This window comes from Rhinopithecus roxellana, chromosome 4 (assembly GCF_007565055.1).
Source record: "Rhinopithecus roxellana isolate Shanxi Qingling chromosome 4, ASM756505v1, whole genome shotgun sequence".
NCBI classification, from domain to species: Eukaryota; Metazoa; Chordata; class Mammalia; order Primates; family Cercopithecidae; genus Rhinopithecus; species Rhinopithecus roxellana.
This window is the reverse complement of record NC_044552.1, coordinates 130,780,639-130,805,686: the sequence shown is the minus strand read 5'-3', so window position 1 is coordinate 130,805,686 and position 25,048 is coordinate 130,780,639. Positions and strand designations below refer to the sequence as shown.

At 43.8% G+C, this 25,048-nt stretch overlaps 1 protein-coding gene across 1 annotated transcript in view; it reads left to right on the top strand.

Annotated features, from left to right (window-relative positions):
• The window catches only part of NHSL1 (NHS like 1), a 76,630-nt gene extending 57,646 nt beyond the window's left edge, over positions 1 to 18,984 (top strand). Inside the window, 3 exon segments of the mRNA XM_010379504.2 lie at positions 7,039 to 10,323; positions 10,871 to 11,003; positions 16,225 to 18,984. Coding sequence (XP_010377806.1) covers positions 7,039 to 10,323; positions 10,871 to 11,003; positions 16,225 to 16,960 — 4,154 coding nt within the window. The 3' untranslated portion in view covers positions 16,961 to 18,984.
• The last annotated feature ends 6,064 nt before the right edge of the window (positions 18,985 to 25,048 follow it).

Here is a 25,048-nt window from a genome sequence, read left to right as displayed (position 1 = left end):
CAAAATGAGTGTAACCAGTAATAGTGATATATCTGTGATAGCACCTTGAGGTTGCATGTTAGCTTCTGGGGGCTATGCTACAGACAGTGTACGTCTCTGTTTGTTTTCCCAAACACCCCTGATTGAATGCCTTGTATTAGAGAGCACAGACTCACTTTTCTTTAGCTGGCATTTTCTCCTTTATGGCCATCCACTTTTATAGTACACATTCTCCACCTTCTATGCTGTAGCAAAAGTCAGATGAGAATAGCAATGTTCTGCCTTTGCTGCAGGCAGCCACAGTGACCCAGATGGTATACAATTGTTCGCCCTATTCTATCATGGATTGGTTTATTACAAACAAAGGCAAGACTGCAGCTGCTCCTGGGGGATTGTGAAGTCTGTCTTTGGTTCGTGCCCTACATGCTGCTGCTATTATTGGCCTAGTTCCTCTGTGGCTACCTGTCTCTAGGCACCTTCCCTCAAACTACCTTAAGGACACCTGTGTGCTTTCTCTCTCTCCTCTCAGTTTATGCCCTATTCTTTCAGACTCTTTTTTCCATTCTTGAAGTGACAGCTAACTAATTTGGAAACCAATCTGTACTCATATGTTCAGTAGATAGTTTATGGAGTAATTTCCTAAAGCACTCCAGCAACATTTATACTTTAACTGGTCTTTTTAGGAGATGTGCCTTCAAGGAGTGACTTTAAAGACAGGCATTTAGGCCCTTCGTAAGATCAGAAGGATAGTGTGGTCCAAATAAAGATGCAGATACACATAAGTATTCCATATGCATTGTCTGTGTATGTATGTCATATGACGTCTAGAATGAGAGTTACGAAAGTTTATCACTTTCATTCCTGAACCAACTAGTATGGAAGCCAATAGGTCAATTGTTTCTTTGATCTTACTAGAGTGATCTGGCCAGCTAGATAAATCATCTCTTTTGTAAATTTAGTATTTTTTAAATCAGTGATTAAAATCCCTGGAATCCACATTCATTTCTTTTACATGTGACATGGAACTGCCACTAATGCTGGAGGGAAGAAAATAGCTTTCCCCACATTGTCTGGGTTGTGACTGTTGCCAGACATGAGACAGTCAATATCATTGCGGTCGATGACATGACCTGGATTAGAACTGGAGGTCAACTGAGACAACCGTATCGAAGAGCTAGTTTAAAAAAAAAAAAAAAAGATAATTAGACAAGGACTCTAGTTTTATAGATAGGCTAGTTGGAGGATTACTGGATAGAATGAGGAGTTAACGTTTATATACAGCTTTATTTAGCAAAAATATTGGCTTACATATTTATTTGTTCTGTCCTTTCAGGACTTCTGGTTGATCTTGCCTTTTTTCCCAATATTTTACACTTATAAGGACTCTGGTTTGGAAGTCTAAAACTACCAAGGTTTCTTTAAAAAAACTTAAAAAAAAAAAAAAAAACTTTAAAAACTACCAAGGTTTTTTTTACCAATATTATCAAATCATACATAGGTAATGATGATCAAAAATAGACACTTCATATTTTCTTTAAAATTAGTCTTCTTCTAGATATACAGGGGAAGTGTAACAAACAAATTAGACAAAAAAGAAAATGATGGCCCAAAAGAAAGGCATTCACTAGGAAAGATGCACCCTGTCCCAAAGGCATTGCCCAAGTTGCCTGGGGGTTTGGATTTTTTTAAAAATCTAACCATAGAGAGGACTTCCATGAATTTGGAAGGTATATTATGCTAAATTATATGCAGTTTTTATTTCAAAATCCATAAATAATAGACTATTATTAATAATAATAAAATGGAGACTACCCAATATGTAACACTTTAAAATCAAGGTATGATATTTAATGCTTACTTCCAAAACTTATAAACTAAAATTTGTTGCCTTTCATTTCAGTGAATTGGACATTTTGAATTTCTTCTTTTATCTTAAATCTGTACAGAAATGTATCTGAACATTGTATTATGAGGTTTCATTTTTTAGAATCAGATAGGATTATTTTGTTGATATATATATTACACTTGGCTGCTGAACTTATCCCTATACATATTCTCTAAGCAGAAAAGGCCTCATCTAAAGGAATCCCTTTATGAATAATTTTTGGTAGTTTATACTAAGAAACTACTTGACAAGACTTTTTAAAAACGTATAGCCTACACCTTAAATAAACTGACTTGTAAATCCTCAGCATCGTTAATTACATATATTTTTTAGAAATTCAAAATATTATTAATAAATAAAAGTATAAATAATTATTTCGATACATTACATCTTAAAATCAGATAAATCCCATCAAGTTTGAGCAGCACCTAAGTGGTCTACACTTGTTTGTAGTTGTCTTTTTGTAGTTTGTTCTGTCTAAAGACATACCTCAGGGATATTGCAGCTATAGTTCCAGACCACTACAATAAAGTGAATATTGTAATACAGCAAGTCACATGAATTTTTTGGTTTTCCAGCACCTATAAAAGTTATGTTTACACTGTGCTGTGGTCTACTAAGTATGCAGTAGCATTATGTTAAAAAAAAAAAAAAAAAAAGGTACAGTATAAAAATACCTGATTGCTAAAAAATACTAAGGATGATCTGAGCCTACAGACAGTTGTAATCTTCTTGCTAGTGAAGGTTCTTGCCTCGATGTCGATGGCTACTGACTGATTAGGGTGGTGGTTGCTGAAGGTAAGAATGACTGTGGCAATTTCCTAAAATAAGACAACAGTGACATTTGCCACATTGACAGATCCTTCCTTTCTTGAAAGATTTCTCTGTAGCACGTAATACTGTTTACTAACATTTTACCAACAGTAGAACTACTCTCAAAATTTGAGTCAGTCTCTCAAACCCTGCTGCTGCTTTATCAACTAAGTTTATATAATATTCTGAATCCTTTGTTGTCATTTTAACAATGTTCACAGCATCTTCATTAGTAGAGTCCATGTCAGGAAAGCATTTTCATTGCTTGTCTGTAAGAAGCAATGCCTCATTGTTCAAGTTTGATCATGAGATTGCAGCAATTCAGCCACATCTTCAGGCTCCACTTCTAACTCTAGTTCCTTGCTGTTTCTACCACATCTAGAGTCACTTCCTTCACTTCAGTCTCAATCCTCTCAAAGTTATCTACGAGAGCTGGAATCAATTTCTTCCAGACTCTTACTAAAGTTGATATTTTGACCTTCTCCCATGAATTAAAATTGTTCTTACTGTGCTAGAGTGGTGAATCCTTTTCAGGTTTCCATCTTGACTTAGCTCAGATCTATCAGAGGAATCACTGTCTATGGCAGCTTTGGCCTTACAAAGTGCATTACAAAATTATGACTTGAAAGTCAAAATTACTGTTTAAGCCATGGGCTGCAGAATGAATGTTGTGTTAGCAGGCATGAAAATATTTATGTCTTTGTACATCTTCATCAGAGCTCTGGGGTGACTAGGTGCATTGTATTTGTGTGTGTGTGTGTGTGTGTGTGTGTATAATTTTTTGTTTTGAGACGGAGTTTCACTCTTGTTGCCCAGGCTGGAGTGCAATGGTGCGATCTCAGCTCACTGCAACCTCTGCCTCCTGGGTTCAAGCGATTCTCCTGCCTCAGCCTCCCGAGTAGCTGTGATTATAGGCATGCGCCGCCACACCTGGCTAATTTTTTTGTATTTTTAGTAGAGACAGGGTTTCTTTATGTTGCTCAGGCTGGTCTCGAACTCCTGACCTCAGGTGATCTGCCCGCCTTGGCCTTTCAAAGCGCTAGGATTACAGGCGTGAGCCACTGCCCTCAGCCTAGGTGCACTGTAAATGAAAGAAATCTTTTTTTTTGTGAGCAGTAGATCTCAACTGTGGACTTAAAAGTATTCAATAAATCATGCTGTAAGCTGACATGCTGTCATCCAAGCTTTGTTGTTCCATTTATAGAGCACAGGCAGATTCTATTTAGCATAATTCTTAAGGACGCTAGGATTTCCAGAATGGTAAAGAAACATTGGCTTCAACTTAAAGTCACCAGCTACTTTGGCTCTAACAAGAGTCAGTTTGTCCTTTGAAGCTTTGAAGACAGGCATTGACTATTCTTGTAGCTTTGAAAGTCCTAGATGATTAGAAGTTCGTTTCATCTACATTGAAAACCTGTTGTCAAGTATAACCACCTTCATCAACTAACCTAGCTAGATCCTCTAAATAAATTTCTGCAGCTTTTCCGTCAGCATTTGCTGCTTCACTTTTATGTTGTAGAAATGGCTCCTTTCCTTCAACCTCATGAAACAACCTGTGCTAGCTTCCAGCTCTTCTTCTATAGCTTCCTCACCTCTCTCAGCTTTCACAGGATTGAAGAGTTAGGGCCTTGCTCTGGATTAGGCTTTGGCTTAAGGGAAATGTTGTGGCTGGTTTGATTTTCTGTTCAGACCATTAAAACTTTCTCCATATCAGCAATAAAGCTGTTTTTTTTATTTGTGTATGCACTGGAGTAGCACTTTTTATTTCCTTCAAGAACTTTTCCTTTGCAGTCACAGCTCAGTTAACTGTTTGGCACAAGAGGCCTAGCTTTTGGCCTATCTTAGCTTTTGATATGCCTTTCTCGCTAGGCTTAATCATTTCTAACTTTTGATTTAAAGTGAGAGACATGCAACTCTTCCTTTCGCGTGAACCCTTAGAGGCCCTTGTAGGGCTATTAATGACCTAATTTCATTATTGTTTTATCTCAGGGAATAGAGAAGCCCGAGAAGAGGGAGAGAAGCTGGGAAACAGCTGGTCAGTGGAGCAGTCAGAACACACACAACTTTTATCAATCACATTTGCTGTCTTACGTGGGTGTGATTTGTGGCACCCCAAAACAATTACAATAGTAATATCAAAGATCACTGGTCACAGATCACCATAACAGATCTAACAATAATGAAAAAGTTTGAGATATTGCAAGAATAACCAAAACGTGACACAGAGACACACAGTAAGCACATGTTAGAAAAATGGTGTCAGTAGACTTGCTCAACACAGGGTTGCCACAAACCTTCGATCTGTTAAACACACACACACACACACACACACAATTATCTGCAATGCACAATAAAGCTACGCACAGTAAAATGACATATGCCTCTATAGCATTCATCTGTTTCCTATCATATTCTGAAACTTTTTATACTGTGAAAATATTGGAGGGTCTGTTTTGGGAATAGAATTTTGGTGGTCCTTGTGATAAGATATATTAGTTTTTCATATGCTTTTTAAGGTCTTTAGGAAATGTTTTTATTTTAATAAGAAAGTTATACTTAGCTGTAGAGGGTGATAAAATAGCTATATTTCTATTTTTTTTTTACATGCCTAGAATGGTTTCACATTTAAAACTGTTACCCAAAAGTATCAGGATTTTGTTTGTGCTACTTAAAGACAGTTAAAAATCTACCACTAGCTCCATGCAAAAACTAGTACAGTTTTGAAAGAAAAAAATGTATTCGTATAAGGTCAACTCCAAACATTCAAAACTCATTGTTGAATGGAATTAGGTATTTTGAGTGTTTGGAATTGAACTTGTATGCAGTGATACACCAATACCAGTCAACCGCCCATCTTCTAAATTACTAAATGGCAAAACTTTGCACCTCCTCAAAGTGGGTTTTTCTTCTGTCCTGCCCTTTTGCCCACTTTCCCTGTCTGTGTGGGACAGCCTCGTGTGTGTGTGTGTGTGTGTTGTCTGTGTGTCTGTCTATCTTCAGCGAGTGGGTACTTGAAAGAGGGTAGAGAGAGGAAATAGATCATCTTTCCTAAAAATACAAGTATAAAATTTCCTCTCCATCATCACAGTGAAGAAGAACACTTTATGCCAGGATCCTTCCTTCCAGGGTGCCATCTCTTTTGAGGTTGATACAAGCACATTGCTGCCATTTCAGTACTACTCGCTGCTATCTGAGTGAGCAAAAGGCGTTCTCTATCCAGCCCATGCCCTGGTTAGATTATGTGTTGGGAGAGGGAAGCCTTAGGGACCCTATTACCCCTAGGGTCACATCCAGGTGTTCACCTACACAGAGGGGTGTGCTTGACTCGTGTTGCTCAGCAAAGCCCGTGTTGAGATAGATAGATACTCTCGGGCCCTTGTTGGATGGAGACAACATAAGGAGAACTATAGTTTTACTACTATTTTTAGAGATTTGATTTGTCGTAAGGATTAACTTTTTTTTTTCTCAGTACACTTTGGGTAGGTTCTTTGTGATTTATTTATTTATTTATTTTTTTCCTTATAACTCTGTTCTTTCCTGGGTAGCTTGAAATCTAACTGTTTACACTTAAGGTTTACCTCGTCCATGTCCCTCTCTGTTGGCCCTTCCTTGTGTTTCTTTTTTTTTTTAAACATAGTATTCTCTGTTTGGTTGTGAAACTCCAACAAATAAATCATCCTAATTTGAGGAAATGTTCACTGGATCAGTTCCTGCCGGTTTCCCCCACCAGAACACAACAGATTGCTATTGAATTTTGAATGTCACCAACAGACAGATAATGACTTCAGATGGATAATGAAATGTTTGGAACACAGATGGGCCTGTAAATCAGTTTTCTTTGCCTTAGAATTTCCTTCTGACATAAAGAATTAATGTAATTAACACTGTTTTATACCAGTACCCCTCAAACATGGTATCTCTGTGGCCCTATTGTTCAATTACTACATTCATCTGCCTTTGGGAAAGCTGTGTCACTGCTTGATAGATGGTCTGCACAGTCACCCAGTGGGCGAAAGGCTACCTTGAAGACTTTACTGAAAGGTGGTTATTTCAAAGTAAATCCTCCTCCGAGCCCTCAGCAGCCTTGATCTTGAAGGGATTACCTGAGAATTCCATATGCGGCACTCAAGCCATAGGAGGACTGGAGGTACAAATTAAGAGAAGTACCTGAAATTCATGACAAGAATTTTTATTTTAGAGCTATCAGTAACTTTTTAAATGTACTTAGGTACCTACAGGAGAAAGGACATTAAATCAAATAGAAAATTTTTTAAAAAATTCTGTCAGAGGGGGTGAGGGTATAGGCGATGAACTATGGATTTTATTTTCAGGTAACAAGCCTGTTTCTGCTTTATCTCCAGCATCAGGCACTGGCCAAGATGATGTCGATGGTCACTCAGTGCACACCCCCGATCACTACTCTGCGCTAGGAAGGTTCAATAGCTATCGGTCTGCTGGGCAGCGCTCAGAAACCAGGGACTCCAGCTGTCAGACGGAGGATATGAAGGTCGTACCACCTTCCATGAGGAGAATCAGGGCACAGAAGGGGCAAGGCATTGCTGCCCAGATGGGCCACTTCTCAGGTTCTTCTGGCAACATGTCTGTGCTGAGCGATTCTGCAGGGATCATATTCCCTTCCCGCCTCAACAATGATGCTGGCTTCCATAGTCTTCCGCGTTCTGGAGCGAGGGCAAACATTCAGTCTCTTGAGCCGAGGCTGGGTGCCCTGGGACCTGCAGGAGACATGGATGGCACATTCCTCTACCAGGGAGGTCACCCACAAGCAGATGAAAACTTAGGCCATTTAGGAGGTGCCTCAGAGACTGGAACACTTTTGAGACCCAAATCCCAAGAGCTGAGACACTTTGAGAGTGAAAATGTAATGAGCCCAGCATGTGTGGTTTCTCCTCATGCAGCCTACTCCACCAGCATCATCCCAAATGCCACACTGTCTTCCTCTTCCGAGGTCATTGCTATTCACACTGCTCAGAGTGCAGGGCAGCGGGAAAGTAGAAGTTCTGGCTCATCACATGCAAGGATAAAACCCAGAGACCACCTCATCTCCAGGCATGCTGTGAAAGATGATCATCAGTCTCCCGGTCGCCACTGGAATGAGGGTCACACCACCATTCTTTCACAGGCCTTAGACCCTCATTCCCCTGGTGCACCCACACTGTTGTCCCTCTGTGACTCGGCAGTCTCTCTAAATGCTCCAGCAAATAGGGAGAATGTGTCCCAAGCCATGCCGTATAATTGTAGAAACAACCCAGCCTTCCCAGCCCACTCCCAAGATGTGGATGGCAAGAGTGAATCTAGTTATTCAGGGGGTGGAGGGCACAGCAGCTCGGAGCCCTGGGAATACAAGTCCTCAGGTAATGGAAGGGCATCCCCCCTGAAGCCACATTTAGCAACTCCTGGCTACTCCACTCCCACAAGTAACATGAGCAGCTGCAGTTTGGACCAAACGTCCAACAAAGAGGATGCCGGGTCGCTGTATTCCGAGGACCACGATGGCTACTGCACATCTGTGCACACTGACTCTGGACATGGATCTGGGAATCTGTGCAATAGTGGTGATGGCTTTGGGAACCCCAGGCACAGCGTGGTCAATGTTTTTGATGGAAGAGCTCAGAAAAACCAAGGGGACCGGTCCAATTACCAGGATAAATCCCTATCGAGAAATATCTCTTTGAAGAAAGCAAAGAAGCCTCCCCTGCCACCCTCCCGGACAGACTCCCTCCGCAGGATTCCCAAGAAGAGTGGCCAGTCCAACGGGCAGGTGCTCAACGAGAGCCTGATCGCCACACTGCAGCACTCGCTGCAGCTAAGCCTCCCAGGCAAGGATGGCAGCTCACCCTCCCAGAGCCCCTGCAGTGACTTGGAAGAGCCCTGGCTGCCCCGCTCCCGGAGCCACAGCACGGTCAGTGCTGGCAGCAGCATGACTTCCGCCACCACCCCCAATGTCTACTCCCTGTGTGGGGCCACACCATCGCAGAGTGACACGAGCAGTGTCAAGTCAGAGTACACGGACCCCTGGGGTTACTACATTGACTACACGGGCATGCAGGAAGATCTGGGGAACCCAGCAGGGGGCTGTTCAACCAGCAGCGGGGTGCCCACTGGGAACGGGCCAGTCCGCCATGTCCAAGAAGGGTCCAGAGCCACAATGCCTCAAGTGCCCAGTGGTTCAGTCAAACCAAAGATCATGTCACCAGAGAAGTCACACAGAGTCATTTCTCCATCCAGTGGGTATTCCAGCCAGTCGAATACACCCACAGCACTCACCCCTGTGCCTGTGTTTTTAAAATCATTGTCACCAGCAAATGGGAAGGGGAAGCCCAAGCCCAGGGTACCAGAAAGGAAGTCCTCTCTGATATCTTCAGTATCCATTTCCTCGTCGTCCACTTCTCTCTCCTCTAATACTTCTACTGAAGGAAGTGGCACTATGAAGAAACTGGATCCAGCCGTGGGCTCTCCCCTGGCTCCTCCTCCTCCTGTTCCCTCTCCTCCATTCCCTTGTCCTGCAGACAGGTCTCCTTTCCTTCCTCCCCCACCTCCTGTCACAGATTGCTCCCAGGGTTCTCCTCTGCCTCACTCTCCTGTGTTTCCCCCTCCGCCGCCAGAAGCTCTCACTCCTTTCTGCTCCCCACCTGATTGGTGCCTTTCTCCCCCACCCACTGCACTGAGCCCCCTTCTTCCAGATTCACCTGTGTCCTTGCCATTGCCCCCACCTCTCTTACCTTCCGCGGAGCCCCCACCCGCCCCACCTCTTGACCCCAAATTCATGAAAGACACCAGGCCGCCTTTCACAAATTCTGGCCAGCCAGAATCCTCCCGGGGATCCTTGAGGCCGCCTTCTACCAAGGAGGAGACCAGCAGGCCCCCCATGCCCCTGATAACCACGGAAGCATTGCAGATGGTGCAGTTGAGGCCGGTGAGAAAGAACTCAGGCACCGAGGCAGCACTGTTGTCTGAACGAACAGCTCAGGAACAACGAACTCCAATTGCTCCACAGTACCACTTAAAGCCATCTGCTTTCCTGAAATCCCGAAATAGCACAAATGAAATGGAGAGTGAAAGCCAGCCTGCCTCTGTGACAAGCTCGCTTCCAACGCCTGCCAAGAGCTCGAGTCAGGGTGACCATGGCAGTGCGGCCGAGCGCGGCAGCCCTGTGAGCCACAGCCCTGGAGCTTCGAGCGGTGGGGAGGCAGAGGCTCGGCCCAGTCCCAGCACCACCCCACTCTCAGACTCTTCACCTAGCAGGAAGCCACCCCCCATTTCCAAGAAGCCCAAACTGTTCCTGGTGGTACCACCTCCGCAGAAAGATTTTGCAGTGGAGCCCGCAGAGAACGTGAGCGAAGCCCTTCGAGCCGCGCCCAGCCCCACGAGGGGAGAGGAGGGCTCTGTGCACAGCAGAGAGGCAAAAGAGAGTTCTACAGCCCAAGCTGGCTCTCATGCCACGCACCCTGGCACCTCGGTTCTTGAGGGAGGAGCTGCAGGATCCGTGTCTCCCGGCAGAGTGGAAGCCAATGTCCCCATGGTTCAGCCCGATGTCTCACCAGCCCCCAAGCAGGAGGAGCCAGCTGAGAACAGTGCGGATGCTGGGGGCGATAGGGAGAGCTGCCTATCTCAACAGGACGGAGCAGGTGAGTCTGGCTTCCTGGCTTCTCTCTCCTGTGCCCTCTGCCCATATGCAGCTGAACCAGATAGGGTTGTTGAATGCTTACACGTGGAAAGAACCCAGGTAGATCAGATTGGTGTTAAAGCTAGCAGTATGTAGGCTTCCTGTGCAAAAACACAGATTAAGTTACCAGCTTTGCATTTTGTTATTATTTTTAAAATCGAGACCTAAAGGCATGGCAGAAAATAGGGGGACAGAGATGATCTGCAGCAGGCTGGATATTAAATAGCAATGGGTAACACCTCACTTCCAAAGAGCCACAAAGAAACGTTGCAACAAAATTTAAGAGAGATGCCGTGGGCGTTCTATACTTTAACAAAGAATGAGCTCTGGCTCTCAAGCTAGTGTCATTTCCCCCCTTCTTTGTGAACTATCAAACTACAGACCTATGGCATCTCCCTGTGGTTCTCACATTGTCAGGAATTGCAGGGAAGCAGCATATTTAGAAGTTTGGCTGAGGACTGAAATTCTAGTCACTTGTGCATCTTGTGGGCCTGCCTGATTTTCCGTAGCTGGGGTGCTGGAGACCACCGCAGCCAGTTCATCCTCAGAGGCCTGTGACTTCCTCAAGGAAGACGGGAGTGATGAGGTGATGACCCCCAGTCGACCCAGGACCACAGAAGACCTTTTTGCAGCTATTCACAGGTATTTCAAACTCCTTCCTTTGACTTTAATCTACTGTGTAATTCCTTCTTTTCAAGCAGCACCTCAATTTACTTTTTTTCCCCGAGGTTTCTTCTGTCACCCAATCATGACTCCTTAACTTTACTGTTGATTTTTATAGTTTTATTTCCTCTGACTCCAATTTCTCTTTTACTTTGTTTCACTGATTTTTATGACATTGGGGACAGAGGCGCAATGTGATACCTTCTGGTAGGCGCTGCTCTTCCTGGCAAGGGGTGTAGTGTGGCAGTCATAAGACAGAGTATATTAGCAAGAGTCGGATTAAAGCGGCTGACAGTGCAGTCAGGAGGAGGAATGCTGTGTTCTGTGGACTTAGGATGCACAGACTAGCTCCATGGGACTCTCTTCCTAAAGATGTTTTAGTTTATTCTAATTTTTTTTCATTTTACAGAAAAACCACAATTATACAGTGCAATTTCTTTGGCTGCTTAAATGTTTCTATACAAGGGTACATCCCTTTAAGCGGGAGCAAAAGAATGATTTGTGCTGGTTACTGCATACCACTAGTGCCATCTACTGGCATCAGAAATCGTTGGGTTTAAAAACAAACAAAGAAAGAAAGGGTAAAATTTTCAAAGTAATGGCCTGAACTGTTTGTACTTTTTATATGTGGTTACCTTTAAGGGTAAATATGATTTAGCACTAAAGTTTTACTTATTGCATCATTTTTCTGATTGTAAACAGCTGAGTACTCCCACAACGGTGTCATTGTGAAAACTGATAACTGTATATGTGCAAGTACGTTAAGCCGTAATGCTGTATAAACCTTTTGCTTCCTTCTAGACTTCTTTACCACGGTATTTCCAGGTAACTCTAATGAATGTCCTTATGCTGCTAAGGCCTTATTTTGCCCTGAATGAAGATCCTTTTTTTTTTTTTTAAACCTCCTGAAACAAAGCATCCTATAGAATCATTTGATTCTGTGTGTGAATGGTCTTATGTCAGCATTGCTTTCCCAATTCTTGGACTCTCCCTGAAAAGGCTATTGCATAAGATGAACAACATAGTGCTGTACCTACCCGACGTTCTTCATGTCACACATAAACATCTAACTTGGTGCAGGGGGAACGAAGCAGGTGAATTAATGGGCTCCTCAAGAATTATCTCTTTACATCGCTCCTCTAGTGTTGGTATAATAGATCCTAAAGACTACCCTCTTTAACATGGACTGGTTTCTTTAATCTCATTAGAAGTAAAAAGGTCGCTAGTTATCCAATTATTTCTCAAAACAGAGAAATGATAAATGATGCATCCTTTGAAACTTGAGTGGCAATTCTAGAAGTTCCCACAGATGTTTCTAACTCTTAACCACACTGGACACATAAGAAGCACTCAACAAATATTTCCTGAATTAAATGAAACCAACTGGTATTTAACCACTAGAAGATTCTTCCAAGACTCAAAGTATTTCATTTAGTATGGAATGCACTGGGTTGCTAAATATACAGGCGTATCTATCTATTTATAATAGCCATCCACAGAGAAGATTGCGTTTCCTGGTCATTCTGTATACTAAATACTTGGTTCCAGTGAGGAAACCCAACTGTTGTAGGTCCAAATTACTGCATATTTTTTTCCCAAAAATATGCCAAAAGCCTCTTCTATATTTTGGCAACCTTCTTAAGGCACTGAAAAATGTGTGGTTTCTCTTACTAGGGCATTACATCGACTGCAGAGGTAGAAATCAGTCAGTTTGTATTATTCAGTGCACGTATGAGAGAAGTAAAAGCCAAGTAGGCCTTAAGAATGGATTGCAGAGAGAGAGCGAGGACACATGCTAATTTCTGTTGTAGCGTTGAGAATAAATTAGCAGACATAGTAAGAATCCATCTACTGTATGTGCTTTTTTAGGCTTTATTTTTATGTCCTTCAGCGCTTAAGCTCATAATTTAAAATAAAGAATCTCTAAGTTGGAACACAGCTTCCAAATTTTATAATGCAAATTAATTCACTTCAGATTTAAAGCCAGATGGAAAATGTAGAACACCAGTTGAGGTGTGAAGTTTTTATATTTATTGAAGTAATTAGTTTTTAAATCAGTGTTAACGGTTTAAGCACTTTTTATAGCCGTCTTCCTTAAAAATACATATTTGTGTGTGTGTCTGTGTGTATGTATAGGCAAAGAGTTTGTACGTTTAGATTTAATTATTTAGTGGGCACCTGCTCTTGAGAGATGACAGTGCTTTCATAAAATCCCATCTTTCTTCCTTTTTTTTTTTTTTTCCTTTTTGATACAGAGTCCAATTCACTCTGTCACTCAGGCTGGAGTGCAGTGGCACGATCTTGGCTTACTGCAACCTCTGTCTCCCAGATTTGAATGATTCTCCTGCCTCAGCATCCCGAGTAGCTGGGATTATAGGCGTGTGCCACTATGCCTGGCTAGCTTTTGTATTTGTAAGTAGAGACATGGTTTTACCATGTTGCTCAGGCTGGTCACCCCATCTTCTTTCTTAATTCTATGTCTACAATTAAAGGTCATAGTTTTAATCAAGTTTAGTTGTGACTTGTTTAATGGATCTCAGCATACCCTTACCATTTAAAAACTAAATTAAAAATTAACTCACCAGCCAATACCTAAAAGAATGAAATGAGCAGAGCTGCTTTGGGGAGTAGACCATGTAAGTGGTGAGGCCATGTGCTGTAAGCTCAAGTCCTACTTGTCACACTAACAAGTTACCTTTTCTGAAACCCAAAGTAGTTGGGCCAGACCATTTCTTTTTTTTTTTTTTTTTTTTTGAGACAGAGTCTCACTCTGTCACCCAGGCTGGAGTGCAGTGGCCGGATCTCAGCTCACTGCAAGCTCCGCCTCCTGGGTTTACGCCATTCTCCTGCCTCAGGCTCCCGACTAGCTGGGACTACAGGCGCCCGCCACCTCGCCCGGCTAGTTTTTTGTATGTGTTTAGTAGAGACGGGGTTTCACTGTGTTAGCCAGGATGGTCTCGATCTCTTGACCTCGTGATCCGCCCGTCTCGGCCTCCCAAAGTGCTGGGATTACAGGCTTGAGCCACCGCGCCCGGCCCTGGCCAGACCATTTCTAATGTCTTTTCTAGCTCTACAATTTTGAGATGTTAGGATGTCTGTAGTGTTGTGATCCGGTCCTAACTCTTATCAGGACACTGCTCTTGTTGACTACTGAGCGGGACCATGAAACCTGTACCATAGGTCGTGTTCTGAGGTCCCAAAGAGTCTGGTGCCCTGTCCACTATGGCCACCCTTCAGACTCTGTATTGGGTCCTTACTATTTCCCAACTTCTGCTTTAGTGGCATCTTTTTGACCAGAAGAATGGAGATGACCCCAGGAACACCAAGCCCAGGGCAGCCAGCATAGGAGCATCTTGCCCTCAGTCTTGCTGTGTAAGCCACGTAAAAACTAAATCCATTTTCCATGTGACATTCAAAGGTTTGTTAAGCACCTGCTCTATGCCTGACCAATTATGGCTATTACTGCATTCACGTGTGTACTGACAAACTGTGACCTATATACTGTTATTCCCCTTTTTGTGATAGGAAAAATACACAGTCAGAAATGTTAACTTGTCCAAGGCGACGGAACAAGGAAGCTTTAGCAGTGGGAGCCATGTAGCTTCTTTATTTCACTTAATCTTCACAAACCTGTGAGGTTGGTATCTTATAAGTGAGGAGGCGCAGCACACATGGGTAATTTGTCCCAGGTCACGCAGCGAGAGGTGGGAAGAGTCTGGTTTCAACTCTTAATCTGTATGTACAGAATCATACTCTCAACCTTTCCCTGCTGCATGTTCTACAGTTTTATAGCAGGAAAAGAGATATACCTACGTCTTTATTCTGTTAACTGTGTCGAGTTTCCTTAAAGCAAGTTGTCCTGCACTTAGCTAAGAGACACACACTGAGTTGTTGTCATGAAGAGACCAGCAAGGGGCCACTTGGTTCGTTGGCTTTATCATCTCTTTGTCACTGTCAATGGAAAGCACATTGAACAGTGAGTTTCTTAGAGACTTAGGACAAGAAATATCGACAGGAAACCTTCAACTTTCTTTGATTGCCCCTTCGTCTTCCCCACCCCACCCCACCCCACCCCTCACATTTTCTTGATCAGTGCAAGCTTTGCTGAGTCAGTCATGAAGCAGGGTCTGGCACAGAGGGTTCACCTTTGTTTTCTGGAAGGCTGGATTTTAGAAGTTGGCACATGGTCCTGGAAGAGCTGAGGAAGACTGGTCTGACGGCAACTTCTAAAATAACTGAGAATGTGAAGCTGAGGAGTTGTTCTAGGACCTGGAGTGAGGTACATCTTAGTACAGGGGATATTCTGGCATGGAACAAGAAAAGGAAGCATAGAAAGAAAGGAGGGTCAGCATGTGAAATTCACTCCGGATCAGCCCATCTAGGAGAGATCAAGGAAAACTGGCCATTATTAAAACTTTTAGTCCTATCCAAAGTAAGTTAATACAGTGTCTAAGATTTGTTTCAAATAGGGAGGGTGGAGACAAAAGAAGGGTGACCATAATTCATGATTATCATAGGTGTGTTATGAGCTCATGTGGTCTTGCAATGAGCTGTTCTTTTTTTTTGTGAGTGTTTGAAATTTTCCAAAGTTAAAAATAAATTATTTGCGGGACACAGTGGCTCACGCCTATAATCCCAGCACTTTGGGAGGCCGAGGCAGGCGGATCACCCGAGGTCGGGAGTTCGAGACCAGCCTGGCCATCATGGCAAAATCCCATCTCTACTAAAAATACAAAAATTACCTGGGCGTGGTGGCGGGCACCTGTAATCCCAGCTACTCAGGAGGCTGAGGCAAGAGAATCGCTTGAACCTGGGAGGCGGAGGTTGCAGTGAGCTGAGATTGTGCCATTGCACTCCAGCCTGGGCAACAGAGCAAGACTCTGTCTTAAATAAATAAATAATTATGTATTTATTAATTTTTCTTTCTTTTTTTTTTTTTTTTTTTGAATAGAGATAAGGTCTTACTGTGTTGCTTGGGCTGGTCTTGAACTCCTAAGCTCAAGTGATCCTCCCACCTTGGCCTCCCAGAAAGCTGGGATTACAGGTGTGAGCCACTGTGCCCAGTGAAAAATAAATTTTTTGAAAGTGAATCTTAAGTAGATGGTGACCTGAAGGTGCGATAAGAGAAGCAGAGTGGTTGTGGCTGACAGTCTGTGGTCCCATGGGAATTAACCTTTTTCTTAATGTTATTAAATCTCAGATCCAAAAGGAAAGTCCTCGGCCGTAGAGATTCAGATGATGACCACTCCCGAAACCATTCTCCCTCCCCGCCCGTGACACCCACCGGCGCTGCCCCGAGCCTGGCCTCTCCAAAGCAAGTGGGATCGATTCAGAGAAGCATCCGAAAGAGCAGCACCAGCAGTGACAACTTCAAAGCTCTGCTGCTAAAAAAGGGCAGTCGTTCAGACACCAGCGCCCGCATGTCTGCAGCAGAGATGCTCAAGAACACAGACCCTAGATTCCAGAGGTCAAGGTCAGAACCTTCACCAGATGCTCCCGAGAGCCCGTCAAGCTGTTCCCCAAGCAAAAACAGAAGGGCGCAGGAGGAGTGGGCCAGGAATGAAGGCTTGATGCCTCGGAGTCTGTCCTTTTCCGGCCCCAGGTACGGCCGCAGCCGAACACCGCCTTGTGCCGCCAGCAGCAGGTACAGCATGCGGAACCGGATCCAGAGCAGTCCCATGACCGTCATCTCGGAGGGAGAAGGGGAGGCCGTGGAGCCTGTGGACAGCATAGCCCGCGGGGCTCTGGGCGCTGCGGAGGGATGTTCCCTGGACGGACTGGCGAGGGAGGAGATGGACGAGGGCAGCCTGCTCTGTGGGGAGGGGCCTGCCGCCTCTCTGCAGCCCCAGGCCCCCGGCCCCGTGGATGGGACAGCCAGTGCAGAGGGCAGAGAGCCCTCCCCGCAGTGTGGCGGTTCTCTGAGCGAGGAGAGTTAGGGCCAAGAACATAACTCTCCCAGGTGACACGGGAGGAGATGAGCAATGCAGCACTCTAGGAAGCCTGCTAGGCGCCCTTCCCTGGCTCACCTGGGGATCCCACGCTGTTTCTGTGCTGTGGGCCCGGGGTTGCCAGCCCTGCAGTGTGATTGAAGAGTTATTTAGGACTCACTTGGCACTTGCCCTGTGGCTTAAGAACAAGTAGAAGCTTAAACTTCTGAAAGTGCTTCCTGGGGAAGATTTTTTTTTTTTTTTTTTTTTTTTGCTGAATGCTGGGTGTGTTTGTGCATTTTCAACACATTTTAATTTTTAAAAAATACATGTATACACAAACAACATGTACAGAAATAGAAGAAAGCAAGCCAGAGTTAAGCTTGATAGAGTAACGGAGTTACTCTGGACTAGATGGTAATTGCTTTCAGAGCATTAGGTTTATGGAAATCAGCGAGTTCCGTAAGAAAGGAGAAGATGTTACTTCTAAGAAAGAGGCAGTAGAGTTGCTGGATCTTAATGCACAGAACACACAGATATATGCACACGTGTGCTGCTGAGGTGAGGCAGGTCTGGTGAGCACAGAGGCTGGGAAGGGGCTAAGTGACTAATTGGTTCAGGTACTTTTTTCTAGGGGAGGTAGACTTTGCTTCTTTTTTGTAAAAATGACAAACATGTAGAAGTGGCAACGCTGTAACCTGGTGCCTGCTGCTATGCAGCCACATACACACAATTGTAGCCTGATTTTTAGAAGTGTGGGTAATTTTTTAATGAATTTCCTCTTTGAGTAGCAGCTGAGGTCATTGACAACTGAAGTGACGGTGTGGACATACAGAGAGGGGAAGGGTTTTAGAGGAGTAAGTGATACACTGCTGGAATTTGTTTTCTGCCTATGAAATAAAATTATTTTTCAGAATTAAATTTGAAAACTTGCACTACAGAACTATGGGTGGGGCTTTTCCTTTTACAACAGTTTTGTTGTTGTTTTTAACCAGAGTTTAAACTTCCATTAGGCAATTTCCTGTCACTTGAAATGTCAACATCTGCTAACTTTTGGATATCCTTTTGGTTACACCAAAGAAAAAGTTATGGCTTTTTTTTTCCTTTGAACTGCCTACAGTATCATGTCCTAATTCAGAAAGATTTATCAAAATCTATTATATATTATCTTACTTTGAAGAAAATGCTGAATAGCTCTTGTTAGTCAAATAAACTGATAAAAATTGGTAGGGCCTGGCTATTAGTTAGCCCTGGGAAATGAATTTTTAGATTAAAAAGTTTTTTTTGCATCATTTGGTTTGTGTGTTTTTATATTTGTTTATAAATAATTGAGTTGCTAATTATCTTATAATCTTCTCCAGTCAGATTTTCAACAATTTTAGACATGGGACACAAGTGTGCCAAGTCTTTATTTTAATGTAATAATCTCATTACCCCCACCCTTACTCCCTTAACTTCTATGTACTTAGACTTCATTTGTTAAATAAGCCAGAGGATTGTCATCTTCATTAGAAGGACCTAGGATGATAATGTGGAGACTGATGGTCTGAATCTAGTGCAACTACCACCTGCCAGCTTTTGGGGGGTATGAAAGTATCTAAAAGTTGGACTGCACGGGTCAAATCATTATGAGACTTATAAACTAAAACTTTAGATACCCATTTAGAAATGTCTTGGAGGCAAAAACAAACCTAAAGAATGAAGACTCTTTCCCTTCTCTGAAAAAAAAAACAAAACACTGCTCTTCACACAACCAGAAATCAAGACCAGAGATTTGGAGCAATTGTCTACTAATTTGGCACAAAGATCGTTTGTTCTTTAGAAAACTGGCATTGGCTTTTGAATATGAAATCTTCTCATAGCTGCCTAAAAAAGACTAGAATGTATATGGTTATCAGAAACCTTTAATACATAATTTATGCAAAGATAAAACAACATAACACTAATTATAAAACTATTTTTAGATCCCCATTTTTAATGAAAAATACACATTTGTATTTAATTTGCTTTGAATAAAATAATTGTAAAGTAAATATTTGAAACATTTCTTTTTGTTTATACATGTATTTTTTTTAATAATGAGATAGGTCTTCTTGTACAGAATTGTTGAGTGTTTTGCTGGACACAGACAGAAAAGCGGTGAGACCAGAAGGTCTCTGGGGGAGGTGAGGACCCAACAGAGAGGAGGTGGAACATCACAGACACTGGATGGCACCATCTACCAGGGCACGTGGAGAAACAACTCCACATCGTGTCCTATGGACTTTGGAATAAAATACGAATAACCTATCACCTGGCGGTTCAGATGACATGGCATGTGGAGAGATGTGACAACTTCTCACAGGCATGGATGAAATACAGGGAGAGAAGAGTCGAGACTCATCCCTGAAACATGGCACCTTCCGCACGGCTACTGTACTCCATGGGGCCCGCTTCTGTTACGGACCACATCTTATTCAAAAGCTCCACAGGGGTAGATCTGATGGCTCTCATATCCTGATACTTTAAGTCCCAGATAATCATAGACAGAAGCCCCAGCCCTAAATTATTTCCACTTTATTTTTACTATCAGTGGGGAGAGAAACAAATGACTGTTTGGTCTGTTAGTTGGAAACAACCTCAATGTGATCTGCTTTCTGCCATCATACTATTTCTGAAGAATCTTGATTGAACTCTTGCTTTTCCTGTGGGGGTGACAGTATATTCCGTAGGAGAATCACAGTGAAAAGGAGATGTTTCTGTGTCTCCATATTTCTCCCCACCCATCAGGGCGGCATCTTAAGAAGAGAGGGGAAAGAGTGGCTTTCTTGGTTCTGCCGTAGTAGAGGTTCAGCCTGCATGTGATGCTGATTCCATCATCAAATACGCACAGCAGGGTAATTTGCTTTGGCAGATGTGAGGATATTGTTGGGGGAACAGAGGGTCATTTGAATGAAACATGGACCTGACTCTTGCGCCACTTTCCTTAATAAGCCATTCGGTAACTGTAATAGTTTCTCTCAGTTGCCTGCTCTGACCTACCTTCCACAGCGGCCAGCCTTTACTCACAGAACAAGGAGTAGAGCAATCTGTAGTCATTTGTTCAGCAATGGAAAAAGAAGTCCTAATAAATGCTTCTCATGTGCTAGGTAAAGACAAGGAGGCCCAAAGATAGAAAATGTGGTTGAGCTATCAGTGAGGGGCATGGTCCTACTGCCAGTTTAGATTCTTCAAGAAGTAGACACTGAGATAGTTAGAATACCAAAGGTTTTATTATTGGAGTAAGCACCTTTGAAAGGAAAAGAGGAAGCAGGACGAGGCAGGGAGAGCAGGCGATCGGCCATCCCAGGGGAACTCTGGGAAAAAGGTCACTCATTGGAGGAGTCCTGTGTTGGACTGAAACAGCTAGGTCCTGGTACCACTGCCTTGCTTGGTCTTTGGCAAGAGCCCCCCAGAGAAAAGCATGCTCTCAATTTCCATAATTTAGTGAAATCACTGGCCACCAACCCCTGTCTTGAGAATAGTGTGACCTCAGCTTGAAAGCTAAGGTGGATCCTGGTGAAGTAGCAGCTGGTGGCTGCCAGCTACCCACACTCCTTGCAGCTGGATGGCACGTCTTGTCTTGAAGGGGGATCTAAATGGCACCTCCCCATGCCTGCCACGGTCCACCCCTTGCCTCTGTGGATCCATTTCCCCAAAAACACGCAGAGAGTGACTGTTCCAGTATCTTTCTGAGGATAATTGTTGAAAGAGGAGTTTGGTAGGACCAACTAGAGCACCTTCCTGCAAATGGTTTTGGAACCACAACTCGTCCTCATTACTCCCTGCTTCATTCTAAATTCCCCTCACCCTCAACTGTCATCTTTGCTGGTCTTGGTGGCTTTTTTGATAGTATAAACCAAGCTCTCATTCCTGAGGGTCCTGAGCTCCTGGGAGCCAAACCCTTCTCAGACCAGGGTTGCTGCACTAGTCCATTCAGTTACAGCTGGGCGAGGAGTACAGAGGGTGCCTCCAGTGGATCTGCTAAGTTCCACACACACTGCTCTTGCCCCCATCCTCTGACAGCAGGCTTACCTACTCTTGCAGTTCATGCTAAATTACCCTTGACTAGATGGTGACTTCTTGCCTACTGGTCCCTGAACACAAAGAGTCCAAAGTGCCCACATAGTAGCAGCAGACTGTAGTTCAATGGGATTCTTGCAATATTGCCTAGAGAAGGTATACACTCTCTGAGAACTAGGACTTCTGATGCTGTAGAACCCAGGGTTTCAGGCGTGGGAAGTACTAAGTCCCTCAATGGTTCGTTGGGTGTGATGGTAAGTGGGGTCACTCCTGCCTCCACTCCTTGGTTCTGAAATCTATATATTCCTGTTGTAGACACAACATCATACAGGCTTTCTGATTCAATAAGTATACTGTGTGCAGGAGATGGCGGCATATCTTGGCAGGGTATTGTCTCCCACCTGGCGCTAAAGCAGGCAATGTCAACGTTCCATCAGGCCAGCAGCTTCTAGGTGGTGCAGTATGTGATGGGAGACGTGGATCCTATGGCCATTGGCGAACTCTCCCTGATTGGGTGTTAACATGTATAGATCACGTATTCAGCAAGTCCATGTTGACAGATCAGATGTTTTTATAAGTCCCTAGATTGTGTTCAGGACCCTGTAGGCCCAAAAGGAACCACATACCTAGAATAGGAAGTCTGTCCTTGTGTGAGTAAACTGCCGGTGCTTCTAGGAAAGAATGAGCCCACCATAGTGAATTTGCTATCAAGTGACGAGTTGGTCCTCACAGCCTCATCAGGGTCTCAGCATTGGTATCTAATGCTGGCAGGTTGGAGAGTGAGAGTGAGCAGTGTCTAAGTTGGCCTTGGTAAGTGGGAGTGCATGTTGCTGGGTTCCATGCATAGCCTCTATCTTTGCCACCACTGCCATTTTGTGTATGCATTTTACCAGCACTGAGGTGGGCACTGGCAAAAGCTAATAGAACAGGCTAAGTCATTTCGTCTACTTGGTTGTTTAGTGCCTCTTCTGTGGTGGGTGCTATTTGGTGGGCATTAACATGTCATAGTTTTTCAAGTTCTGTGTCCACTCCATATGCCCATCCACATGCCTCTACCCCAGACCTCCTAATCATCCATGTTTTTTCCTCCCAAACTCCTAATCAGCTGGGAGGCCATTTTCTGCTATTTCCATAAATATTTTACCTGTCCTCCCTCACAAAGTGAATGATCCAGTGTACCTCAAAAAATTCTGCCTGGTTTTTATGGTAAGATTGCAATTTTTTTCCCGTTTTTCAATGTCACCTTTGAGTGAGGGTCCATTTTCAGCTTGCAACTACAGAGTAAGATGACTTATTCTGTAATAAGATGACCAAGCCCGTGCATTCCTCTTCCTTCAGTGGATTATATAGGGCCTCCAACAACCATAGGGAGGGGTGATGTAAAAGTGCCACTGTGCAGACATGGTGGTTGGGATCATTGCTCTTGCAGTTTGCTTATGTCCTCCAGTCCAGCTTGGAACTGCTCCTGTATATATCATTTCCATCTTCCAATGGATGGCTGCCGATCCTACTAGCTTATGACTTGGTGCTTCCCACAGGACCTAGTTAAGATGGGCAATTCTGGATACAGCATCACTGGGTCTCAAAGTTCCGCGTCTACCAGGGCCCAGTAGCACAGCAGAGGCTGTTTTACAAAAAGCATATGATTCTCTCCTGCAGTTAGAACCACCTTGCTTCAGGGCCCCAGGGACCTGCACTGTGATTCTCTCACTGGGCCTTGTCATCTGTTCACACTGCATCTTCTTTCCCCCTACCTCCAGTACATAAGATCTGCCACATCACATAATTTAAGCTGCTAATTTCTTCATGTGTGTCACTTCTGGGTCTACTTCTAATGATTACTCTTTTTTTTTCCTAATTATGGGCCATAATTTATATTTCTCTTTGTTTCCAGTACGTTTTTTTACTGGATGTTGGGAATTATGAGCGTTATGTTGTTTGTTGATGGATTTTGTTATATTCCTATAAATGGTATTGGGCTTTATTCTGAGTCACTGTTAAGTTTCTTGAAATTAGTTTGATCCTTCCAAGGCTTGCCTTTAAGCTTTTTTAGGGGAAGTCCAAATAAGCCTTTGGTCTAGGAACAATTTGACCTCAAAACTAAGGCAACACCCTTTGGAGGACTTCGCCTGATGACCCATGCATTATGAGTTATTTCTACTATGGCTAATGGAAACCCAAACTTTTCGCAGCCCCGTAGATGATCTGTAAATTATTTGCTCTACTACTTTCCAGTTACTCATTTCTTGGCTTAGGTAGTTGCTTCTTACACCTTCATTCAACCAAGGACTCTAGGGGACCCACTGCAGATCTACAGCACTGTGTGTGTGTGCTGCTTCCTTCTCTCCTCTCTTACTCACCTTGGCCTCCAGTAACACTGATCTCCATCTGCTCAACACAACAGGACCACTGGTCTCTGGCTTCCCTTTCCCTGTTTTGCTGCCTAGAAACTGCCTCCAGGCCATTAGCTTGAGCAATCATTGGACTCACCTCATTATTCCCCCTTCTCTCAGAGATCACAGTCCTGTACTATGAACTTTCAGTGTCTGAAAACCATTGTTTCATATATTTTGTCTGCGTTTTTAGTTGTTTAAGAGGGATGGGTAAATTGGGTTCCCATTTCATCATCATGGCCAAAAGCAGATGTTCACCTGAGGTGCTTAAAAAACACTGTTCAAGGCAATAATGATTATGGTTTACTGCCCTGATTGGAGGAGATGGAGTTTAGAAGCTTATACTCTTTCCCCACAGGTCAAGGAACAAATGTAGGGGTTATGCTGCCTGCCAAGGATGTCAGTCTCAATTATACATTCAGGAATTAGGCAGATAACCAATCAGATAACCTGCAGGCCCAGGAGATCTGCTGTAAGCCAAACTTTGATTAGAACTACATTTACTTTCTAACCTCTGTATGCTCCCATTTTAATGGGAAGAGGAGGAACTGTAATGACACTTTGGGTTTGTGGGTATCAGATGTTAACTTGGACCCTGACGTATCCAGGTATTCCTCTTTCCCCAGGGTAGAGCCACCTGAGTAAACGGCCATAGATCCTTTAGAAAAAGAATGAGGGGATCATTACTGTGTACACCTGCTGAAATGTTGCAGGAAACTTTCCCCTATGGTACAGTCACCTCTGCAATTAATGAGCTCTGGGTCAGAAAACTGAACTAGAAACTGGCAAGGAATCATGTTTTTGTTTTTTAATTGGAGTGATCTCTCTCAGTCCCCTGCTCATCAGTTCTTGCTTGCTTTTGATTATATATAAAGCCTTACCCTTTTTGATTAGTCAGCTGTTTTGTCCCTAGGAATGCCTTGTTCTACCAACTATTTCCATGAGACTTTACAGGTCAGGGCCCCTTGGCTGCCATTTGGAGCTTAGTGGTTAACAGGATACTGATGGCACCCTGGCTTCTGTGGCTGGCACTGCCACCTGGGCTCTTCAAGGTCTCATTATCATCCACATTGCTCTCAGCAAGCGAAGTTCCATCACAGCCTTTCCTGCCAGCCCCAGCCTGCCGAGGAGAGCCACCGCTGAGCTCCTTCATGATGCTCAAGCCTGCTCACCAGTGCATTCCCAGCGACCTTGCTGAAGGATGGGTCCCTTGGGCCTTCCCGTGGAACATAATTGTCTGAGGGGTCCCCTTGCCTCATGTATCCATGCCAGCAGGCTCCCTTCCCTGAGCCTTCTCATTCCTTTCTCTATTGTTTGTCCCAGCCATTCAGGCATTTCAACATTTTGATCACTCTTTCTAGGCTTCTACGAAGCCATCCTAGAGCAGTGAGTCTGTATTATCTCCTGGCATTTTTCTCATGGTGTGAAATCCTGTATCCTGAGAGCCCCCAAGTCAATATACCCTCTCCTTTATAGTTGTAAAAACCCAGCCCCTTTGACCAAGCACCCTCAGGATCCAGTCCCAAGAGTATACCCCTGCCCCCTGCAGTACATGCCACCAGGTTAGGTGGCTCCTCTGGCATAGAGTCCATTTCTCCCTCATCAGACCCCTCAGCTGCAATCAGTTATGTTCTGACTTAAGTCTTGTTATAGGCCTGGTAGC